Source organism: Gracilinanus agilis, chromosome 4, assembly GCF_016433145.1.
Source record: "Gracilinanus agilis isolate LMUSP501 chromosome 4, AgileGrace, whole genome shotgun sequence".
NCBI classification, from domain to species: domain Eukaryota; kingdom Metazoa; phylum Chordata; class Mammalia; order Didelphimorphia; family Didelphidae; genus Gracilinanus; species Gracilinanus agilis.
In genome coordinates, this window is record NC_058133.1 from 423028098 (window position 1) to 423053042 (window position 24945).

General features: G+C 34.9%; 1 protein-coding gene across 1 annotated transcript in view; it reads right to left on the minus strand.

The window, feature by feature from the left end:
• The window catches only part of RSPH3 (radial spoke head 3), an 85241-nt gene that overhangs the window by 26508 nt on the left and 33788 nt on the right, over positions 1-24945 (minus strand). Inside the window, exons 5-8 of the mRNA XM_044675744.1 lie at positions 23458-23661; positions 21752-21914; positions 17076-17162; positions 11900-12210 (exon numbers count right to left, since the gene is read on the minus strand). Of these exons, the coding sequence (XP_044531679.1) occupies positions 11933-12210; positions 17076-17162; positions 21752-21914; positions 23458-23661 (732 nt within the window). The 3' untranslated portion in view covers positions 11900-11932. The remainder of the gene's footprint in view (positions 1-11899; positions 12211-17075; positions 17163-21751; positions 21915-23457; positions 23662-24945) is intronic.

Genomic DNA, 24945 nt, shown 5'->3' on the forward strand with positions numbered 1-24945 from the left:
AGAATGAGTGGTCAGATAAGACAAGAAACAAGATAGATCTAGATCACAGAAACTCAAAGGGGAATAAGAGAGCAGAATAGTCACCAGTGTTAAATACTGTGGATGAATCAAGAAGGATGAAGAAGGGCTGAGAAAAAGGCTAGCACTCCAGGTGTGTGGAATACACACCAACAGCACTGTCACCCTCTAGGAATGTTGTTTCCACTAAGGCAGTTTAAGGAAGTATTTTCCCTTTTTGATTGTCATTTTATGTGATAGAGAAATTAAGTCATCTGAAATGTCTGAATGTTGGTCATTTTCATTTGAGCTGTTGTCTAACTCTAATGATACCTGTACATTTGTTGGTTCTGTGAGCATAGTCAATAAGTTATTTACTTTGAGAGACAGCATGGCAAAGGGACTAAAGAGCTGGCTTCAAAGCCAAGTATGCTGACGTTCAAGTCTGGTCTTTGACACCTATTGGCTATGTAAGTAACCCCTGAGTAAGTCATTTCATCCTGCTTGGCTCTGCAAAACTCTTTTAAGTTGCAGAGAAGCTGCTGACTTCCTTACCTGGGAATTCTCTACCAGAACAGGCACTGTGCTACATTTTAAGGGAGGAAACAATATATACATAAGTGGATACACACAAGACAAATACAAAATAGCAGAAAGTAACTTGAAAGTAGAGTTTTGTGTGTGTGTGTGTGTGTGTGTGTGTGTGTGTGTGTGTGTGTGTTTTGTTTTTTTTTTAACCTTTTTTAGTACCATGGATCCCTTTGGTAATCTGGTGAAACCTCTTTCTTAGAATGTTTTTAATGTATAACATAGAATTACAAAGGAAAGCAATTATATTGAAACATAGTATAAAATGTTATTAAAATTAAGTCCACAAGGTCTCAGTTAAAACCCACCTACCTTAGAGGTGAATGTAATATGAAGTTTTACATTTATCCCTACTAAATTTAATATTAAACGTAATCCATCATTCTAGACTATCATGATTCTGTAACATTAATTCATATTAAGAGTCAATTAGCACAATTCCGTGATTTTCTAAAGTTTTTTTCAGCAGTATGTAGGTAGAATCCTTATAAGAAATCTATATGAAAGATTATGGAGTTTAAGAGATATTGTGGAATTGGAGATAGGCAAATATTTTATGATTTTCAAAAAAAGGTGTTTTCAAGCTTCAAACTAATGAGTTTAAATCTGGTTGCTGGTAAAATTCTAGAATAGTTAAAACATAGCTTATGAACACTCAGAATAGGTAATGAAAATCATGAAAAGCAAGCATCAGTTCAATAATAATAGCAATAACCATACACCATTGGCCAAATTCATCTCTTCTGATAGAGAATAACAGGAATGCCATAGATAGTGCTTTGTTGAACTTCAGATAGGCTTTTTTTTTTTTAAACCCTTGTACTTCGGTGTATTGTCTCATAGGTGGAAGATTGGTAAGGGTGGGCAATGGGGGTCAAGTGACTTGCCCAGGGTCACACAGCTGGGAAGTGGCTGAGGCCGGGTTTGAACCTAGGACCTCCTGTCTCTAGGCCTGACTCTCACTCCACTGAGCTACCCAGCTGCCCCTTCAGATAGGCTTTTAATAAAATTTCTCATTCTACCCACATGCTGCTGAACAAAACTTTAGAAAATCACAAAACTGTGCTAAACTAACTCTATTACAAATTAATGTTAGATAATCTCAACTGGGCTTTCACTACCACAAGATGATCCTTTTAAACCTCTCCCTTCAATGGACTAACCTTCCCACTATACTAACATTTCTAAATCTTTTTATTCTTCTTCAAACCCACCATGGCTCCTCTTCCCTCATTACCCTGTCAATTAGGAACTAGGAACCTTATATTTCATTGGAAAATTTAAGGTCATTTCCTTGGAGCTCCTTCTTCCATGCTCCTTACCTCATGTCACTCAGATACCTTATAACACTTTTTCCTCCTACATCTGTTTCACATGAAGAGGTGGTTGTTCTCCTTGCCAAGGCAAATCTCTCTACATGCACAAATGATCCCATTCTATCCCATTTTTTCCAGCAGACTGCCTATTTACATCCCCATCCTCATTAATTTCCATTCTCACCTGTCTATGGCTTCCCTTAGCCTTAAAAAAACTTTCACTTGATTCATCCAAACCTGCTAGCAATCATCCTATCTATTCTCCCTTTCATGGTCAACCTTCTTGAAAAAGCTTTCTACAATGCCTCCACTTCCTTTCTTATCACTTTCTTCTTAATTCTTTAACATCTGACTTCAACATTCAGTTGAGACTGTTCTTTTTCTTAATTGCCAATGATCTCTTGATTATTAAATTAAATGATCTTTTCTCAACTTCATCTTCCTTGACCTTTCTGTAGTCACTGACACCACTGATCACCTTCTTATTAATACTTTTGTCTCTCTGGGTTTCCATGACACTACTTCCTTCTGGGCTCTTTACCTCACTCTGAATTAGTTCATACAAGTCTTCTCAGGTTTCTCTGAAACCATCTCCAAACTATCCCCTCCTTCATCATTTCTTACAGCATCCTCCCTTATGTGGCTTATCACTTACTTCTGAGCCTCTTTTGCTGGATCTTCATCCAGGCAGTTCTTTTCTTTTAAAAAAATTATATTCTAACTTTTTCAATCAGCAAAAATTTATCTTTTCATCCTCTTACCATGTTAAAGGTATTTTCTTAATCTTTCCCTCTGTCTCCTTAAGAGGCAAGAGATAAGGATTTCTAAGTAGAGCAGAATTGACAGGTGTTTGTGAGCCAGAGCTGAAGGTTCTGTTACCAGGGAGATGAGGGGAGATATAAGGAAGGAACAGTTGACAGGGCTTTTAGCCTCTGGAACTCTAGAGAGCAGGAGGTCTGTTTTGGTCTCTGCTACTGGCAATTGGCAGTTAGAGAGGTCTGTTTCTTAGTCAAGGGCTACTGGCAGTTGACTACTGACAGTTGGAGGATAAAACCTGATTTAAGGAATTTGTGGGTGTGAATGTCTTTTTAATTAGGAAGATAGGTAGTTAGTGAATCAATTTTAGGTAGTGTAGGTTAGATAGGCCTGGTCTTTAACAGGCAAGAAGAACCTGCCCTTTGAAGACAGAGTAGGTTTTAGAAATTTTAGTAAGGATTAGGAATTTAGGTATAGTCATAGAGTATTAGAATAATAATAATCTCTCTTTCCTCCTTTTTTATTTCAATCTGTACTTCTTTTCTCAAATTAAACTAAGCGTTTTATTCAACTTTCTCCTCACTTATGTCAAACTCCTACCATTTAACCCTTACAAGCCCAACAACCCTATCTCCTACTTCAGAAGTAAAGAAGGACCCCCTTACCTAAATATGTCAAACATATATCAACAATCAAAACAAATTTCCACATGGTCAGGTCCAAAATTTTTTTTTCTCATTCTGTGCTCAGAGCCTTTTATCTCTATCTGGAGATAGGTGGCATGGTTGGTGATTATGCCAATAAGAATTCCTGGCTTTTTCAAAGTTATTTGTCTTTACTATACTATCACTGTATAAATGGTTCTAAATCTCTTTTCCTCACTCTGAATTAATTCATACAAGTCTTCTCAGGTTTCTCTGAAACCATCTCCAAACTATCCCCTCCTTCATCATTTTTTACAGCACCATGATATATCATATCACATTTGTATACTTACTTGTTCATTTTTCTCCGATTTTTAGGTATCTCATCAGATTCCCATTTTTTTTCAACTTCAAATGAGCTATATTTTTGTACATTCTTAGTTTGTTTTGCTCAGGACAAATGCCTCTCTTAATTGACCCTCCTTCTAAACCTTCTTCCCTTGCCCTGTTATCATTTTTATTTCTGAATCCATGAGTGTGTGTGTGTAGTCTTTCTTCCTTTAACCAGTTCAGAGGGGAATGAGATTGAAATGTAAGTTGCTTTTCTCATTCCCTCCTCTTTGTACAGATGTCTAATTATATACCCTAGTTATGTGACGAAAATGTCTCTAACTTTCCTTTCCCTTCTCCCAAGGGCCCTTCTTTACATACCTTTCCCTTTTTTTCATTTTTCTGTAAGTATAAAGACATTTAACAGAACCACACCCAAGCCTTGTCTCTTGATCCCTCAACTATATTAAAATGTAAGAAATGTATCCTTGTTTAGTTAATTATTATCATTCACATTTATTGTTTTATGTTTCTCTTAAATCCTGTTTGGATTTTAAAATTTCTATACTGCTCTAATCTTTTTATCAGGAGTGCTTTATTTCATTAAATATTCATTTTTTCCCTCATAGGATTATACTCATTTTGCTGCGCATGTTATTCTTGGCTATAAGATTCACAACCTTTGCCTTTTGGATTGATCCTGCTGCTGCATTCTAAAAAATATTATGTATTGTGCTATTCTAGAATTTTAAGAACAGAATGGAGACATGCAAGCTTTCAGTGCTCCCAGAATGGTCTAATCCATGGCAAAGTCTGATTGCTTGTCCCCTAATGTGAGCTCTGTAATTACCTGACCTGAATTTTTTTCAGATTAACAGTAGAATGCGGCTGGACTCTGCCTGTGAACAAGCTAGATAATTTTGCTGAACAAAACTACAGGCTCCTCTTTGGTCTGGAATTTATTTCCTAGTAATTTTTCTGCAAGCTGGACTAGGTGTCAGAACTGAAATCCTGCTCTGTTCCTGGAGTTTGAGCCTAAATGCGGTCACTTGCCTTTGAACTACTTCCATTCTTAGTATACTGCCTAAGGGAACATCTCCACTCTCCCCAATCCCTACCCATCCCAGAGATCTTTTCTTCAATCCACCTTGGATCTGTGACTCAGACCTGGGCAATGGCTGACAAAATTGCTGATTGGCATCTGTTCCTATCTCAGAGTCCCATTATGAATCTGAGGGTGCCCCTTATGGGTCTGAGAACTCATCTTGCCTTGGTGAACAACTTCTCCTTGAGCAATGGTATGCTCTATGAGCAGCAGGCTCTTGACCCAACTCAGTCCTTAGTATTCCCATGCCTCTGCCTTCCTTAGCTCATCTGAGTTGGACAAAGGACTCATTGTGACTTCTTGATTTCTCCATCAGGATTTGGTCTGGTACATTTTCTAAACCTATTTGGAGGAGTTGTGTATAGGAGCTCTGCTGTGTTTCTTCCTGCTACTCTACCATCTTAGTTTCCCCACACTAACCTTAGGTAGTGCTTTCTAGTAGTAGAATGTCCCCCATTTTTCTGTCCTTGGCCTCCTCTTCTTTTTCACTATGTCACTTGGTGATCCCTATCAGCCCCTTCATGGATTCTACTTATCTCCTGCAATTTGTTTTTTATGATGGTATACATAATTGTAATGGGTTTTGTTTTTCTTGCTTTTTAAGTGGGAAGGAGAAGAAAGTGGGGGAAACTTTGGAATTGAAAAAAAATTGAATAAAAAAAAGACCATCTTTCAGGAGTATTGGGGAATGAATTCTTACATTGTATGAGAGGGTGAATTAGATAGTTTTAAAGAATTCTTTCAAACTACAAGTTTGAAAGATAAATGCCAAACTAAACACAATGACAAACTAAAGTTAGCAAATAACCTTGTGGCAAAATATAAACTATTGGTCCTGTTGGGAGATGAATTTTAGATATTTCTCTGCTTTGAGACTATATTATGAAATCTATGACAGTGATTTATTTTCTTTTTTTTTAGTGACATCTAGTGGTAAATACAGGTAGAGTGATCTTAAAAGTTAGAAAATAAATAAAGACTAAAATCTCATTATGTTCTACTGGTATTTCAACAGCTCTGTGGTTTAATTGGTAGGAAAGGCATTTTTTCCAAATATGTGGATAGCAATCTCTCCTTATCTCAGTAGGAGGCTTCATGAGGTGTTACAGCTTATAAAAATAATCACCAACATGCAACCTTTCTGGTGATGAGCTTCTTGGTATTAAGATGATACTCTCAAAGTCACCTACTGACTTCACACTTGAAGTTTTGTCACCTTGCCAAAACACACATTCCAAAGAAAACACTTTTGAGAAATCAGGTTATTTCACATTATTTGAAGGTCCCTGAAATAGGACTTCAGTGGGGAAATATATGAACAATTTTATAAGTAATTATAAATTTCTCTTAAACCTTTAGTTTTAAAAGGACATTTATTTTTATTGAAAGGTCATTGTGCCTTTTAAAAATATCTTCTCAAAAAAAATTTCTCCAAATTAACCTATTAAAGAACTTTTAAGCAACCAAATAACTTTTAGTGTTCTAGTATGTTACTTTCATCCTTTAGGGAATACAGAAAAAAATTAAATTAAAACATCAATTACCTAGATGCTCCTTATTCCAGTTGGCTATCTTTGAAATATATAATAAGAAATATACTATCCTTTCAAAACCAATATGATCAATACAATATCATCAATTAACATATGTTTTCAGAGTTTTCCCTGCAAGTATTACTTATGAATCACTTATGTTCTTGTTTGCTTTTTTGTAACCAACAGCATTCACTTTTTAAAAGATTGCCTATAGTCCTGCCTACTTTATGATCATCAAACAAAACAAAGGATACTTATATTCTTTACTTCAAGGATCCATGACTTACTTATATATTTTTAAAGGCACAGATAGTTAAAAATGGGGGAAATAGGGGGCAGCTGGGTAGTTCAGTGGAGTGAGAGTCAGGCCTAGAGACAGGAGGTCCTAGGTTCAAACCCGGCCTCAGCCACTTCCCAGCTGTGTGACCCTGGGCAAGTCACTTGACCCCCATTGCCCACCCTTACCAATCTTCCACCTATGAGATAATACACTGAAGTACAAGGGTTTAAAAAAAATTAAAAAAAAAATTAAAAAAAAATGGGGGAAATATCCCTAAAACATTATGACTTTAAATAGCTGAAATAAAAATAATATTTTCATATATTAAAAAAATTTAATCTGTTGCACTTATCATTTGGTATAGTCAACCCTATTACTGATAAAAATGAAAATGTTTAGGCTTTGTGGTGGCATCCTATCTTACAAATTAATACATTACTTAGAACAAACGAGAAGGACCCACCTCCCACCCCAAACAAAAAATATTTATATAACAAACTCAATACTAATGCTGATTGTGTAAGGATGGGATTTTGTGAAAAGGAGAATGGAACCAAAGGAGCCAGAGAAGGCAGATGCTGACAGTTGCTGACAGTTGAGACTGGAGAGGATTCTGGGTTGTGCTCAGAAGAGGAGAAGAGGGAAGAGTGGTCTTTGGGTGGAGGACTGGGAGGAGAGAGGAGGCGGACAACTCAGCTAGGATCCAGTCCTGAGGGCTTCCTGAGAGTCTTTCTTTAGGAAACTGAAACCCCAATTCCCTGATCAAAGCTATTCCATCACAATTCTCCCCCATCAAGACTTCAACCATTGAGTAAGATAAGTTTTTGGAGTCCATTTTGGGAGAAATCTCTTAGTCTCCTTCACCCATTACCCAACCTTGCAGAGAGACCCTTTTCAGTCAAAACTTACAATTATAGAAAAGGATAGAAACAGAAAAATAGAAATAGAAATAGATGGAGAAGGGGAATAGAAGCTTAGGGGTGGGAACCACTGGTTCCCACCTAAGTGATGGACCTCATAGGAATAATGAAGAGGGCACCCCAAAATCCCTTTGCCCTTCACCCCTTTCCCTAATCCCTGATTTGATAATAATAAAAAGCCATTCAACAGTCAGATAGCATTCTAATGTGCCTGAGAAACAACAAGGGAGAGGGAAACCACAAGCTTGGTCTAGCTGCCTCCATCTTGAAACCAGACCACCCGCTGTGAAATTAACTGACCTGGAGGAGGTTTGTGTGAACTCCGTTCTTATTCAGGATTAGTTTAAGGTATACCACATGCCTCCTCTTATAGAGAATCCTTGTCCCCAACTCCTGTGGGATGGCATAGCCATCCAGGTCACCCAGTTTCAGGGTGACACCCCCTTAAAGTCTCCCAGTGTATATCCGGCCCCAAGGGAGTGCTGGAAGAGAGACTCACCATTTAGACTTTCTCTATCTCCCTTCCATCAAACATCCATGACTGGCTCTTTTATTCTTACAATTGTCTATAGGGTTTAATTTATAGTTAGCTAATTAAAGTTAGTCATAAGAAAAGTCAATGTTTGCAGTAAATAAACAAGAAAATAGATAAAATAATTTTGACAAGCATCAATATAAAATGCATAAAGGAAGAAAATAACAGGAGAGACAAGATAACATGACATCAATAAGCAATAATAGAAACATATATTTTGGCTTATAGATGGAGAATAAGACTGTAAAACATGTTCCTTGTGTTTTAGTCACTGTTTTTACTGGATTGAAATAAATATTTCATTCTGTTTCAACCTGGCATGACATTGCATTTTATTTTGAAATAATTTCAAATGAACTAAATGAACTTGTAGGGCTATAAGAATTTGACCAATCTGGTTTAGCAAGGGTAGCTGCCAGATATATGATTCAATTCAAATTCAACAAATATTTGTTAAATGTTTATTATGTATAAGGGGCTATGTGGCACACTGGGGATCATGAAGACAAAATGAAACAGTCCTTACATAGTAGCTTCTTTTAGGGTGGGGAGACACTAGAAATATAGATATAAGAGACTGGGATAAATCAGAAAAGGTACCCAAACTAAGCCTTGAAGGAAGATAAAGACTCTGAGAGGCAAAGGATTAAGTTCCTTCGGTGGTGGAGGATTATAAGAATGGGAAATGCAAAACTGAGTTCAGGGAATAAGTTAACAGTCTGATTTGCTATGAGGGTTTGTAAAGGAAAAGAATATGGAAAAAGTTTATAAAGAAGCTGAAAACCAAATTGTGGAAAGCCTAAAAAATAAGGCTGGGAATTTGTCTTTTATCAGATAGGCAAAGGACATAATTCACTAGTGGACTAGGTTAGGGTAAAGGGAGACTAAAATTATTGAGAAAATTTCATCTGTCTTTTTTCTGTGTGCTCAAAGTTTAGTTGTGGATCTCATTTCATTAAATAGCAATAATAGGAATATTATTTTAACATGATAGCATTAATGTTCTAATAAAAACTTTTCTGATTCTTACCTAAGTGAATAATATATGCAGAGTACTAGTAACTCTGGGATATCAAATAACTTTCTTTAAGAATTAGATCTATTCCAGTAGTGACTTGCCCAGGGTCACACTGCTGGGATGTATCTTAGGCCAGATTTAAACCCAGGACCTTCTATCTCCAGGCCTGGTTCTCTATCCACTGAACCTCCTAGTTGCCCCTTCAGTTCAGTTCTGAACTCATGTAATAACTGTTTATAAATTCTTTATAAATCTGTTTCTTAATTTGTTAAAAAAGGAGGGGAAATTAGTCATTCTTACTTAAATCACTGTTGGACATTTCAAATGTCTAATCCAACTCATCCTTCCTCACAAAAACAAATAATGAAGCCCTTCCCCATTATTGTCAAAGTGTATCATTCTTCTAGTCACCTAGGTTCAAAAATTTGATATTACCCATGGGTCCTTTCTCTCATATACACATAGTTTTATTACTTGTCAGATTATGATTTCTTTCCCTACAATGTTATACATTCTCTTCTCTCTACTCAGAGTGCCACTCCCCTAGTTAAAGCCCTCATTAACTCTTGCCTTAACTATTGAAATAGCTTTTTTTTTTTTTTTTTAAGCCCTTACCTTTTGCTTTAGAACCAGTACTGTGTATTGGTTCTAAGACAGAAGAGTGGTAAGGGCTAGATAATGGGGGTTAAGTGACTTGCCCAGGGTCACACAGCTGGGAAGTGTCTGAGGCCAAATACGAACCCAAGACCTCCCATCTCTAGGCCTGGCTCTTAATCCCCTGAACTACCCAGCTGCCCCCTGCAATAGCCTTGTTATTGGTCTTTTTGCTTCAAGTCTGTCTGTCTGTTTGTCTGTCTCTCTCTAATTCAATCCATCTTCCATTCAAGGTACCAAAGTGTTTTTCCTAAATAAATCTAGTCAGATCCTATTCTATTCCATAAATTTCAATGGCTCCCTATTATTTCTATGATCTTAAATCTTTTGTTTGGCATTGAAAATCTCATCATAACTTGGCCATTTCCCACATTTTCAATCTTCTTATATTCTACTTACCTCCATGCACTTTATAATCCAGTTATATTGTTCTATTTCCTTGCACACAAGGAATTCCACCTTTTATCTCCATGGCTTTGCTCTGGTTGATTCCCATGCCTAGAATGCTGCCCCTTCCAAACTTTCACATTCTCAGACTTTATGATCAGCTTATGCACCATTTCATCCAGGAAGCCCTCCACCTAGCGGTGGAGTCTTCTTTACGGTTATCTTCCATCTACTTCATATTTATCTTCTATATTCTGATTTGTATATGTTCTCTCCCACATTAGAACGTAAGCTCCTCAAAGGCAAGGACTGTTTTTACTTTGTACTTTGAATTCTTAGCACAGTGCCTTGTACATACTAAGTGCTTAACAACTGCTTGTTGATCATTTACAAAGGAATTAGTAAGATAAATAGGTTGAAAATTGTATACTGCTCTGAAATTACCAGATAATTAAGGCTTCTATTAACTATGTATAAACATATTCAAAAGCAATTTAATATTTCCAGGAAAAGATCATTCCAGCAAACTCGGGTCACTTCCAAATTTTAGCAATTCTTTGGAAGATTTGGAAATTATCAGACTTGTTATCTCTTAAAATTAACTTGGCTCTAAAGATAAAATAGTCTCTAGAGAAGTTATGACCAGAGAAAAAAGTCATAGGTAAAATTCCAAGACAATGAGATGGCTCAGTCAATAGAGAGCCAGGCCTGGAGTTAGAAGGACCTGGATTAAAATCTGGCCTCAGACACTTCCTAGTTGTGTCACCCTGGGCAAATCACTTAACCCTTACTATTCCTCTATCTTAGAAGCAATACTTGGTATCAATTCTAAGTGACAAGGTAAGAGTAAAAAAAAAAAAAAAAAAAAAAAAAAAAAAAAGGTCAATTTCCTGAACCCACATAAGTATTGCTTCCCTTAACCCTCACAAACTTTATTTGGCCATTAAGCTCTCAAGATTTCCATCTGACTCCTATATCACATCTATGTATTCTTATGTAGAAGTAAACTATGCTATGTAGCAAGAATGAACCTGGAAAGTTTATTTCACTCCCTGGTTTTCCATGTCTTATTCCACAGGGCGGGTAATGTTGATATTTTTGACTCCACACCATATATGTAGGTCAAGATAGTAAAATATCTATTAAAATGTCCAGCAGAGGACATTTGTAATGACCTTTTTAAGACTTTATTCATCAGAAGGATCCATTTTGGAGAAAATTATAGTTCACATAATTCCATATCCAGAATATTTAATTTACGAAAGAAATTGCTTTAAAATGTAGCATTACAGGCTGGGGCCCAGAGGACCCTGCCCAACTCTTGTCTGCATATTGAAAATGACATAATTTGCTCAATTTTAATAGAAATTAGGTATAGAGCTTGGGTCTTTTGAGAGAAACTATTTTGACTTTCACTCAAGCAAAGTTCTATGACAAAAGCTTCTAAATTAAGTACTTCTTTCAAAGAGAAATTAAATGACTAGCAGCATTGATTTGTTGGTATTACAAATTAAAACTAATAAAATAGGATTAAATTGCAAATTAGAAGGATAAAGAAATAGAAAATATGTTAATTGCAGATATTTGTAATAGAGAAGTCTGTAGATTAAGACATTATTTGTTAAATGACTTCTAGGTATTCTTACAATATCCTTTTACCAATAAAATTTTTAATTAAATATTTCTTCACAATTTACTTTTTAGATTATTTCTATTCTTTTGTCACATTTTGTTTGGCCAGTTCCTAATATTTCAAGTAGATAAGAATATATATGACCTAATGGAACATCACTTCTACTAATTTAGGGGAAGAGAAACACTACATTTTCATTACCTGATTATTTGATGGGCTGGCTGTCACTTGGTTTCATGGCTCTTCAGGTAGAAATTTCATTTCAGGTCCCATATCCAGGTTATCTATATTTTCTCCAAATGGCATCTGGAAGGTATCCCTTTCTACAGGTGGCGGGACTTCTGGGAAACTCCTTGTTTGCAGTGATTCTTGTTCCTCTGGGTATTGTTCAGATCCTACTGTAAATGATTCTCCGTGGTCTTCATCTCTGTTATCAGATGAAGTCTTTGCCTCTTTAACTGCTAGCTGTTCAAACATATTCAACCTATTTTCAACCACCTCACGAATCAACACTACAAAGAAGAAAAATATGGATCAAAGATACTGTTAGAGATGGCTTCAGTTTTGCAGGTTTTTTTTATTTTTTTAATTTTTTTTAATTTTAAACCCTTAACGTCTGTGAATTGACTTATAGGTGGAAGAGTGGTAAGGGTAGGCAATGGGGGTCAAGTGACTTGCCCAGGGTCACACAGCTGGGAAGTGTCTGAGGCCGGATTTGAACCTAGGACCTCCTGTCTCTAGGCCTGGCTCTCAATCCACTGAGCTGCCCCCTAGTTTTGCAGTTTTGATACTGATAAACAAAAGTTTAGCAGCACTTCTCTCCCCCAACTTCAATGTATTTTATTTACTATCTTATTATGATAAAACAATTTATTATAAAGATATTAAATGAAATCAATATTTTTTTGATTGGCCTTCAATAGTCCAAATCATAAGATTGCAGAATTTGAACTAGAAGGGACCTCAGGGATGACATGTAATTATATATAAAAGTATTTAGACCTAAATATAATATTGAATTTTATTAGAACAAATAAAAATTGTTTTTCTGGAGGAAATTGTAGGTTTGTTTTGCTTAGGACTAAAACATCTCCTTTAGTCTGTTCTTTCTTCTAACTTCCCCTTTCCCTCCTATTTCCCTATTGAGAGAAATGTATTTCTGTGCAGTTTAAATGAGAATGAGGTTTGTTTTAGTTGCTCCCCTTTTCTCCTTGTTTCTTCTTGTACACCCTAATTATGTGAGGTAATTTACCCTAATGTTCTTTTAGTTTCTACTTTGCTATCTTCTTCCCGACCTTCTTTCCTTTTCCCTCTCTTATTAGCCTTAAAATCAATAAGATATAAGAAAACCTTCTGACTAATTAGACTCCCTCTATAACCAAATCCTGAGGATGACTGGAGTTGGACACAGGTATCTCTCCCTCTATATTTGGGGTCCAGTGCTAAACTGAGGACTGGTTCTTATTTGTTATATAATCAGCATTTATTGCTTAATAGACTGTTAAGCTTGGAACCTCCAGTCTTTGTTTTCTCAGTCATTTCAAATTCCACTTACCATATCTTTTCCTTTATAGTAAAGGCTACTAAATTGTGTGATTTTGATTTTGGTTCTTGAGTGCTTGACTTTTTTCTTTTTGGCTACTTGCAATATATTGTTTCTTTGTTCTTTTATTTTAGGGTTTCCTTTAGAAAGTGACTCTTGGATTCTTCCTATTCCTACTTTTCTCCCTGGTTCTAAGAGATCAGGGCAATTTTCTCATAGAATTCCTTGAAATATGTCTAGGCTTCCTTTTTAGACCTCTTATTTTTTCTCCTTAATTTATTTTCCAGGTCATTTGTTTTTGCTATATAAGATGCCTTACATTTTAATTTACATCATTTTGACTTTGTTTTAATATTTCTTTTTGTCTCATGGAATCATTGGATTCCATTTGGTCCATTCTAATTTTCAGAGTTTTTGACTTGAATAAGGTTTTCTGTCTCTTATCTCAAACTGTTATTTCCTTTTCTAATTCTTTCTTCTTTGGCTGTCTTTTCTTTTCCAACGTTTCCTCTAGCTCTCTTACCTTACTTAGGAAAACATTTTAAACTAAAAAAATTCTTGCTTCATTTCTTCCCAAATCATGTTTTAATTTAAGGATTTGTAGATGTTTTGGGATTATCATCTTCTGGCCTTTTGTCTTGAGTGTTCCATCCTAAGAGTAGCTTTTTATGGAGGGATTATTTATTTCTTTGCTCATTTTCCCAGTTTACTTCCTGACTTTATACTTTATATTTGGGTCAGACCTGCACAATTCTGAAGGTAAGGTCTGGGCCTGGATCTGTTATCGCTTTCTTGGGGTAATGAATGTAATATTATTTCAGGTTCTCAGGGACAGGTCAGGCTAGTGACTTAAAAGCTTTCAGTATTCCCAAAGTGTTCTAATCCAGGGCAAAGTCTGACTGTTACTCTCCTGATTTGAACTCTACAAGTTCCTTATATGGGTTTGGTTCAGAGCAATAGTAGATTGCTGCTGGATTCAGCTACTATCAGCTAGATGGGAAGTTCTATGGGTTTGGAGTGACAGAATGCAAGTTTCCCTCTGATCTTGGATTCCTGCCCTGGTAACTCTGCTTCTGAAGGTCCATTCATGTTTGTGAACTTTGTATAATGCTTATTCATGTGTACTCATAAACCATTGTGGGCCTAGCCAGCACATTAGAGGTCTTTCTTGAAATCTTATGACATTTTATCCCTACCAATGGAGTGTGTGGGTGGTCTTATATTCCATAGCTGATCTTTTTCCCCCCCAGTCATAACAACTCTCTTATACACCACTAAATAATCCTTTATTGGTAGTATGTTGTAGTTTGCTCAAGCTGACAGCACACCTATCCATTATACTTTAAGTGATTCTCAACTTTAAAAAAAACTTACTTTTATAAAAAATAAGTTCTATTGATGCTATCTGTTGTTATATTATAGTCATTTCTGGATCCCCTAGCTTATTCCCTTTTCTGCCCTTTTCAGCAAAGGAAACCAACCAAGAGAAACCTCTAGTGACAATAGTCTACCCTCACAAATTCTCTCCTTTTGTCTGTGTGGAGGGAGGTGTGCTTTAATCAATTGATATAAAGTAACATAAAAAGAACAGTATTAAAGATAGGAATTTGTTATAGTGAACAACTTGGAGAGGTTACAAGAATTGTGTAGTTTCTCAGAAGCAGGCCTGTTGATTCTACTTACATAGTTTGTCCAAAATTAATGTTGTAAATGGAAAACTTATCATATGAGCTGTCCATATAATCTTATATCATGGTTTGGACACTGGACATTCTTCATTTACTAAGGGTTTTTTTTGGTGTGTGAATGGTTAGGTCAAATACTGTTGAATAGAGATCTTTTTTAGGAGGCTCTTTCTATACCGTTTCAAGCTCAATTCAAACCGCGCAATGTTTGCCCACAAATGGGAACATTGGAGGGACCTCATCATCTATAAGTTATCTTTCTTTGATGTGAGCTCTGTGCTTGATATCTTTCATTATCATGGTGAACAGTTTTGGCAAGCTCACAACTACTTTATGTTGCTTGATATTAATAATCAGAGTCTGAAAGAGGAGTACATTTGGAAACAAAGGTGATATAAAAATAAGAGATATAATTTGTTTTTTTAAAAAATGGTAAAATCAAAAGAACACCACAAAAAAAGAATGTAAGCTCCTTAAAGATAGTGGATATTTCATTATGAGGCCTTTCTTTTTTTTTAATCACTGATTCCCTTTGGGGGTATATACCTAGCAGTGGAATCCAACGGTATTTTCGTCACTTTTATAGCATAATTTCAAATTATTTTCCAAAATGGACCAATTCACAACTTCATCAAAGGTACACTAGTCAGTCTGTCTTTCCATTACTAGAAATGACTATCATTAATTTTTTTGTTTGTTTTTTTTACTTTTGCCAATTTTCTGAATGTGAAGTAAAAACTCAAAGTTGTTTTGGTTTTATCTTATTGTTAATGATTTAGAGTAATCTTTCTTATAGTTAATAGTAAGCACTTCTTTTTTTTCAAAACTATTTGTTCCTTTTTACCACTTATCAACAGGGAAATGGCTTTTGGTCTTAAAAGCCTCTGTCTATCTTGGCTATCAAATTCTCAAGAGATATTTGATTTAAAAATACACATAAAAATTTCTCCCAGTCAATAGCTTCTCTTTTTATCCAAGGTGTCTTGATTCTGTTAATGCAAAAAGTTTTCAGTTTCATGGAATAAAAGTTATCTATTTTACCTTAAAATTACCTAAATATATCTTTTATTCATGATTACCTCTCATTACCATCATTAAGAAATTTTCTTCCCAGCCTCTACATTTTTTATGGTAAAACCTTCGACATTTAGGATACATAATCATTTTGAACTTATGATGATATATAGTGCAAACCTAATTTCTGACAAAATGTTTCCAATTTTCCCTGAAATTCTTGTAAAATAGGGAAATGTTTCCCAGGTAATTTATGTTCTCAGGTTTCTGAACATTGGGTTGTTGAATTAATCAGTTTTGATTTATCCTTTATTTATCAAGTCTGTTGTACTGATTTACTCTTTCATTAAAAAAAATCAGTACCAAATAGGTTTTATAATTATAGCTATGTAAGATAATTTGAAGTCTAGAAGTACTATTCCAATTTCATTCCAATTGAAAAAAAATTTCCTTTTTAGTCCATTACTTCTTTCTAGGGTCTTTTTTTCCCCTTTTTTTTTTGATGTTACTTTATAAAGTATTCCCCTTGGTAGTATGATATGCATAATACTAAATCTGTAATTTAATTTAGGTAATGTCATTTTTGATATATTGGTATGGCCTGTTTAGGAATGCTATATTATTTAAGTTATTTATTTCTTTAAGGTATGTTTTATTACTTTTATTATTGCATTTTCTTTCTTATAAAAATACTTAATTGATGATTTTTGCTTTTTAACACTATAGTAATTTTCCTTACCATCATCTCTTCATCCCTTCTGCCTGGTTGTCTCCTGACACTCTACCTTATCACTTTCCTTATTTAATCTTGACTGGGACTCACTCCAGATACTATATTTTCTCTTTTGTGTATACTCTGTGTGTGTATTAATTTACTTATTGAATGACTTGTCTCCTCCATCAGATTGTAAGCTCCTTGAGAATGGAGACCATTTTTACATTTCTGTTGTGTCCCCAGCACTTAACCTAGTGGTCAGTACATATTTAATTACTTAGTAAATGCTTGTTGATCATTTAAGTTGAATTCATCCTTAAAATAAAAAAAGACAGTTAAGCAAAACCAGTTGACACAGTGTCTGACAATACATGCAAATTCTGAAAAGAACTTAATGAAAACAAAACAAAAATAACTTACTGTCAAGTACTACTCTTCCCACCATGTTGTATTCTATTGTTTTATCCACTTCATGCATCAGCCAAGGTACAAATCCAATCTCAATATCTATAAGAAGAAAAAAAATTTTTTAAAAGCAATTAAAAAATCATTCCTAGAAGACAGTGGAATCGTTCCCCTCCTACCCCAAGTATGTGAGTGTGCATTCATCTATAGTAATAAAAATTTCCTTAAGATATGGTTAAGTAATTTAAGATAGAATAACTAGTTTCTACCTTATAAGTGAAGGATACCCTGTTTTTTTTCTGTTACACAATCAAACTTATTCAAATGTGAAATTAGCCTTAAGGAACAGAAAATTTAAGGCTATTAGAGATCTTTAATAATCATCTCCCCCTGGGGTTCTTAATATTTTTTGTGTGATGGGTTTCTTTGGTAGTCTGGTAAAGCCTAAAGACTTCTCAGAATAACACTTTTAAATACATTGATAGGATGACAAAGGAAATAAAATATATTAAAATATAGCTATTACAAATTTGCCTGTCCAAGTTCATGGAACCCTCGAAATCTGGGTGTCAATGTATAGCTTAAGAACCCTGGATCAAATTTAATATTCTTACTTTTTAGATGAGTAAATAGATTCAAAGAAAGATTGATCTCATTTATTTCCTTTATTCTACCTGTCTCTTATTTTGCTGCATATAGTTCTTCCCATAATAAAAGCTACTTGGAAAAAAAAGTTTTACAGTTTTAAAAAATGTTTTGTTGAATCTTTTAAAAAAATCTGTTATTTCCCAGCAATTTCCCACCCCTCACCTCATTCAAAAGAATGCTACTTTACCACAAAGTATGGTTCAACAAAAACAAAAACAAAACAGTAGGCTATTTTTCCAGTGATGGTAACAGACATGAACTAAGGGTCACACAAGCTCCTCTCCAACTCTAAGTTTCTATGATTCTTGTGTGTGTGCGTGCGTGCGTGCGTGCGTGCGTGTGTGTGTGTGTGTGTGTGTGTGTGTTTACTAAGAAATCACCATGTTTTCATCCTCCTTGTCCTATCAGCCAAATAAGCAGGACTATTAATCAAAACTCAGTATATTAAACACAACTGAATCAGGGAAGGATGATGAGAAGATGTTAGATTTAATTCTCACTTGTCCAGACTAGACAGAAAGGTGGAGTTTTTCTGAGCTTGAGGCACATGTGGTACCTGGTCAACCTGCCTATTGGACTGGATCAGAAAGTGGAGTTAAAAAAAAAAAAAAGACAAGTGTGGAAAACAGCAATGTTGAAACAGTCAATAATCAGCTCACCTTTGTTTTAAAACAAGGTCATAGAATCACGGAATGACAGATCTAGAAGGAATCTTATAGACCATCTAGTCCAGCCCCCTCTCATTTTACAAATAAGGAAATTGTGGCCCAAAGGCATTAAGTGATTTGCCTGTGATCACCCTGCTAATTAGTATTGGAGACTAGACTCGGTAATGACAAGCAGGAAGTACAGGTCCTTTAGATGAGTGATTCTTTATGGGTCTATGTCATTAATGTTGTAATTCTCTATACTTTTCTGGAGGAACACTAAAGTACTTGTCAAGGAGAGTTTACATAGGTAAGAATTCTGTTCTAGTCAAAAGCTATTTGATTATATATTAAAACCTGAATTATAAGGAACACTTATCTTTTAAAGTGGCTCTGAATTATGAAATAGGTCAGGGATGATGAGTGTGAGGTGAATTGGGGGTGGGGAGAGGGAAGTTTTGGTAACAAAGTAGGTCCTGAACAGCACCACAATGAAATCATCAAAGAAATGAAGACCTAAAGATTATATCTTTCATTTTACAATGGTAAGCTCATCAATTAGAAAGAAAGCCCTTGTTAATCTTTTTACTGAAAGCTGAGAAATGTGGGAGAATTAATAGAAGAGAAGAAAGGAAAAGTACAAAGAAGAGGAAAGAGAACACTGAAGATTAGAAACACTGGCAGCCATAACTGAAATAAGTAGAAGCAGCAATAACCAGACACTATGATAAGAAAAAGAGTTGACTGAAGAGAAGAATGGAACAGTTCTGTTGTGTTGGAGCAGAAGGGCAATGTCTGCATCTACAAGCCCTTTAAAACACAAAGAGAGGGAATTTTCCCTATGTGTGCAAATATATATGAGAGGGAGACAAAGAAGAATCTAGCTGGTTATCTAATGAACTCTGATAAAGCTGAGGATTTGCTGTGTATTCTACTCTTCAGTAGCATTTCCCAAATGACAAGTATTTTGTAACTGCTTTTAGTGGATTACATAGTAATAGGCTGAAAGGAGTGTGCTTTCAGAGAGAGCACTATAACAATAATAAAAGGACCTGGGTTCTAGCTTCAGCAATGGACAAACCAGATGAATGACACCTTAAGGAAATCACTAACTGCTTAGAGAAGCTTGAATTTCCTTATCTATAAAATCAAAGAGAAGAATTCATTTAAAGTCTCTTCTACCATAATATCAAAACAAAACAACCAACAGGACTTAAGTATCTAATCAAAAGTAGTCAAATATTTCTTTGCTAAATAAAAGGATATCCTGAATTATACCTATTCTTGGCTTTCAAGGTTTCTTCTTTTTTCTGTTTGGTTCAATTAAGGATGAATTTAAAGACCCCAAAGCTGGGAGGAATAGCTAATAATAGATAATAAAAGTAGGATTCAAAAAGATCTGCTAAACTTGAGAAAGCCATTCACCTCTTTATTATCCAATGCCTCTTCAATCCTTAGCTATTGGGCTTTGATAATCAAATATTATATTGAAAATACTCTCATCTATCTCAGTAATTGAATTGTTACAAATCCCGTGTGGCCTTTTCAACTTTTTGCCCTTTCATCACTTTCTATTCTTGGATATTCTCCCCATCTTAGCTTGAGATAGAACTTTTTTGTTTTCCTCTTTCTTTAAGCAATCTCTCTGTGACTGATCCATTGACTGGCAAATGTGGAAGTGTTTCTCAAGGAAATATTCTTAGCCTTCTCTCTCTACTTTTGAGAAAGGCTTGAAACCTTGGAGTCACATTTGACTCTTTCCTCGTCTTTTGGATCCAATTAGTTGTCATGCCCTGTCAATTCTACCTCCAACACATCTTTTGTATCTATCCTCTTCTCTCTACTCAAAAGACCTCTTTTTCCATTCTATTTTATAAAGTCCCTGATAACCTTCCAGTTAAATTATTTTAATTAGTCTCTCGTCTAGTCTCTTTAAACCATTCCTCATACAACAGTTAAAATAATCTTTATGAAGTCCAGATCTGATGATTTTTTTCACTCTATTGAAAACATCTAGAGGCTCAAACTCTTAGCCTACCACTTAAAGGGCCTTTACAATATGTCTCCCATATATCTCGCTAGTCTTATTTCATATTATTTCTTTTGATGCACAGTATATTCCAATTAAACTGGACTAGTAGCTATTTCTTACCTTCAACACCTTTCACATTTCTAGCTGAAGATGAGACAAATTTGGGAGGAATAATTAATTCAGTAGGTTAAAAAATTGATTAACAAAAGATCTTGACAAACTAGAAAAGTGAACCAAATTTAATAAGATGAAATTCAGTAGGGATAAATGAAAACTCTCAGGCTTAACAACTTCCCAAGTATAGGGAAGCATGACTACAAATTAGTATATAAAAGATCTAGTGTTCCAAGCTCTATATAATTTATGTGAGATGATAGTCAAAAAATCTGTATTTAGAGAGGCACAGGGTATAGGAATAGAGAAATTATAATCTCCCTATTTTCTGTTCTGATGATATCACATTTAGAGTAATGAATTTTATTTAGGTCACACATTTTTGGAAGAACATTGATGAGCTGTGGACAGTTAAAAGAGGAACAACAAGGATGGTTAAGGAACTTAATATTATACCACATTGTTAAAAAAACAGAAGATGTTTAGCCTAGAGACCAGAATGATTAGTGGGGACACAGTAGCTATCTTCAAGTATCTGAAGCCCATCTTGTAGGAAAGAAAAGATTTGTTCTGTTGGGTTCCATAAGGCAGAAGTAGAAACAATGCGATGAAGTTTCAGAGACTTAACCTTAAAACTTGAGGATATAACAACAATTATCTAGAGTGGAATGGACTATGTCTGGAGATAATGAGTCCTCTAGACTACACAATTCTAATCAAAAGCTACATGACCAAGTATTCTGAATGAATATGTTGTAGAGATTGTTGTTCAGGTCTGATGGCTTCTGAAATCCCATCTACCACTTTTAAAAGATAAGATAACTTGAATGACTTAGTATATCAAAGAAAGAGAGCTAATGCAGAGGGAGACATTGAAGGGTATAGGGAAGAGGAGAAGGAGAAATGAAACAGTCTGAAAGTTAGTCATGAAGAAATGGGATCAAAGGTTTAGGTATTAGACAGTTAACCTTGAAAAGAACAATGCTACCTTTTCCTCTGAGAAAAAACATGAATGAATGAAAAATCAACATACGAAAATGATTAAGGATATAAATATGAAGATAACACTTGTAAAAATCATCACTGATTCATCAAGGTCAGCTAAAAATTCATGTTTTTTTTTTTCAAAATGAAAGGTATAAAGATGAAATTAACTTATTATGCCAAGAGTACCATATGCAAATTATATAATATTGAAAAATTAATGTAATTTGGGAACTGACATATCAAAATACAGAATTGCAACTAACCTCTTTCTATAGGATCATAAAAGTAACCATTATCCCTGAGACTACCAAAGACAGATGGAAGGAGGTCAGCCAGGTAAATCTGAGCATACGCCCGAGCTGCAATTTTCTGTGCAGTCTCATTCTGTTTCTGTAATTGTTGTAGCTGTTGCTCTCTGCGGCGTTCCTGTCAAAAGAATAAAAACACTGATGATGAAAATTTAGGCTTATATAGTTTTTATTATTTTTAAAAACCCTTACCTTTTTTGTCTTAAAATTGATAAAGTAGAAGAGTGGTAAAGGTTAAGTGATTTACCCAGGGCCACGCAGCTAGGAAGTATCTAGTGCTAAATTTGAACCCAGGACCTTCCATCTCCAGATCTGGCTCTCTATCCACTGAACTGCAAAGCATTTCAAGGTATACTAAGATTATTGCCACTAAACATATTCTCTTCATTCTTACTGCTGTTCCAAATATAGAACCCAATGAAGAATATACCCTGAAACCATTGATGTCCTGCTTTTATCAAAACAGAAAGTAGGATAGTTGTTTGCTGGCTATTCATATTTCTTATTAATGTTATCACATATGGCATTTGTAATCCTTACTTCAACTTGGTCCACTTCACACATAATAATATGATTTAACATTTAAAAATAACACTATCCATGCAGCATTCAAGTATACTGGATACCATTCTATCCTTTGCATAGGGGAGACACTGGTAACACGCTTTATTCAGTAAAAAGGGAAAAGGACTCATTCCATTTCCATTTCCATTTTCTAGTTACAACAGACAAAAGAAATAGTATAGTTACTTAAAGTGGTGCTTTCTGTATCTTCATCTCTAGGTCATGTATATGTCTTACTTATGTTTAGGGATGATACAAGGAGTATGGGAAACATTACCCAAATAATCACAAGTAGAAGTGATGTTTTGCTCTCTATCCCTGCCTCATTTTAAGGTTTGTGATCAGAGTTGTACTTGAATGTTGAGCTATATGACAACATATACAGTGATTCAGTAAACCAGTTCTATAGTACTATTCAATAAATTATTGATTCAGTATACTTGTGAAGTAAGCTAAGGTAGAAATTCTGGTAGTCTGAAAGAGGTAATGAAACTATTAAATATGCATTACTAGAGTAGGTTAACCAGCAAGAAAATAGGATTCATTTATAAGTATCTAACAAATAACATTAAATAAGTTCAAATTATGCCAAAAATAGAAATATAAGAAATAGAGTAAGAGATATTATTACTACAGAAATATTCTACACACATATCAATATATACCCATGCTTATATCACAAATATAATTATTTAACATAATTTAATAAATATTTTAAAATGAAAACTTATAGAACATGGGTCAACACTTAATAATGATATATTTGCTACTGCTTCAAAGTCTCTACTGCAGCACTGATTAAAAGCTTGGATTTTCTTTTTTGTGGAATCATGAATGAGTGATCTAAGGATAAATTAGAACTATGTAGAAGCTCAATTCAAGAACCCAAACTCTAAAAGTTGGAAATTCTTTTATAATGCAGTTCCCAAAGGGCACATGGTCTAAGTGTAGGGTAATGAGCTGGTCAATAAGTATTCCAAGTTTTCTTCAACCAATCTTCAAATCTTTCCAGTTAATAGGAGAATCCCAGAGTAACTTAATACAATGCAACACTAAATAGGAACAGCAAAGGATGAGTCTAACCCTGCTGTATGTACCTTTTCTTGCTGGTGGCGCCTCTCTTGTTCCTCAAGTCGCTGTACTTCTGCAAGTTCCAGATTCCGTAGTTCTTCAAATTGTTGTTGTTGCTTTTGTAATTCAGCCAATTCTTCTTCTTCCATGACTTCAAGCAAAGATTGTTCAATGGTCTTTCCCACCAAAACTTCTAACATTGGTTTGACTTCAATGTCAAAGTCAAACAGCTTAGGAATCCAAAAGGAATTAGTTATTAGCTTCAAAAGTTCCAATTATTACATAGCAGAACAGTATTTTATTTGCAGATAACTTGAAGCATGGGTCTTATCATAGCTAAAAGTTACATCTATACAGGTATCCATAAAGATATAAAAATGAATCTTCATCTTTATATAGGAAATTCATAATTCATAATCTTTATGATCCAACTTATTCAATTCAAGGAATAATATCCTTGTTACAATTCTGTCCTCCCTAAAAGATTCCTATATCTTACTAGAAGCAGGGCTAAAAAGACCAGAAACCAGAATATAGAGGAGAAAATAATTCATCTGATGCCTTTTCTCAGCATTATCTAGTAGCAAATGCTCAAGTGTTTGGCCTGCTAGCCAATTTCTGTATGCCTATATTCCCTGTTTTTTTAATTCCACTTATATTTTCTTAAGAGCAGTTGTTTGGTATTTCTTTCCCCTTCTCCCAAGATGTATTTCCTTCTCCAACCCTCTTTTAGGTCAGTATATTTATGCATTGCAAAAGAATGTGAAATCACCACAATTACTTAAACTAAGACTGAATTATCCTAATTACAGATCCAGCCTCACTTGCATCTTTAGTGCAATGTTCTTCCTTACTTAGAGGTAGATTATATCACTAAATTCTTTTAAAAATGATGTTAAGAACATTTTTGAAAATTTGGGTTTTGAATGTCATCAAAGTCAAATCTAAATAATTATATTGGAAACCTTTTCCAGGCACACCTAAATTGAACACTTCTAGGTAATCAGGCGAATGAAATCCAACTTATTGTATTTTTATGTATAAAAACTATTTCTTATAAAGTGTCCATACAAATTCTTTTCTCTTCCAAAATTCCCTGTTATTGTCCAAAGGGCACATTGAGCCAGTAAGTGATGTTTGCAGGGTCAGTGTCATCCATGACTCCCTTCACTCATCTTGCATATCCATTATCACTTAACTGCTAAATTGATTTTCCTCAAGTGTAGGTCTGACCATGTTGCCCTCTCTACCTTTTCCTCTCTTCAGTAAACTCTGGTGATCACCTATTACCACCAGGATCAAATATCTATTAGTCTGGTTGGCACTTACAATCTTGACCCCTCACTGCTTTTCTAATCTTTTTATATTACTCTGTGTTCCTCACATTTTATGTTTCAGCTACATTGGCCTATTTTATATCTCCTAGCTAGAGTAACATTTTTGGACATAGCCAATGAGGCAGGTAGGTACACATATAGAGTGCTGGTCCCTCCTGCCTCAAACATTTATTACTT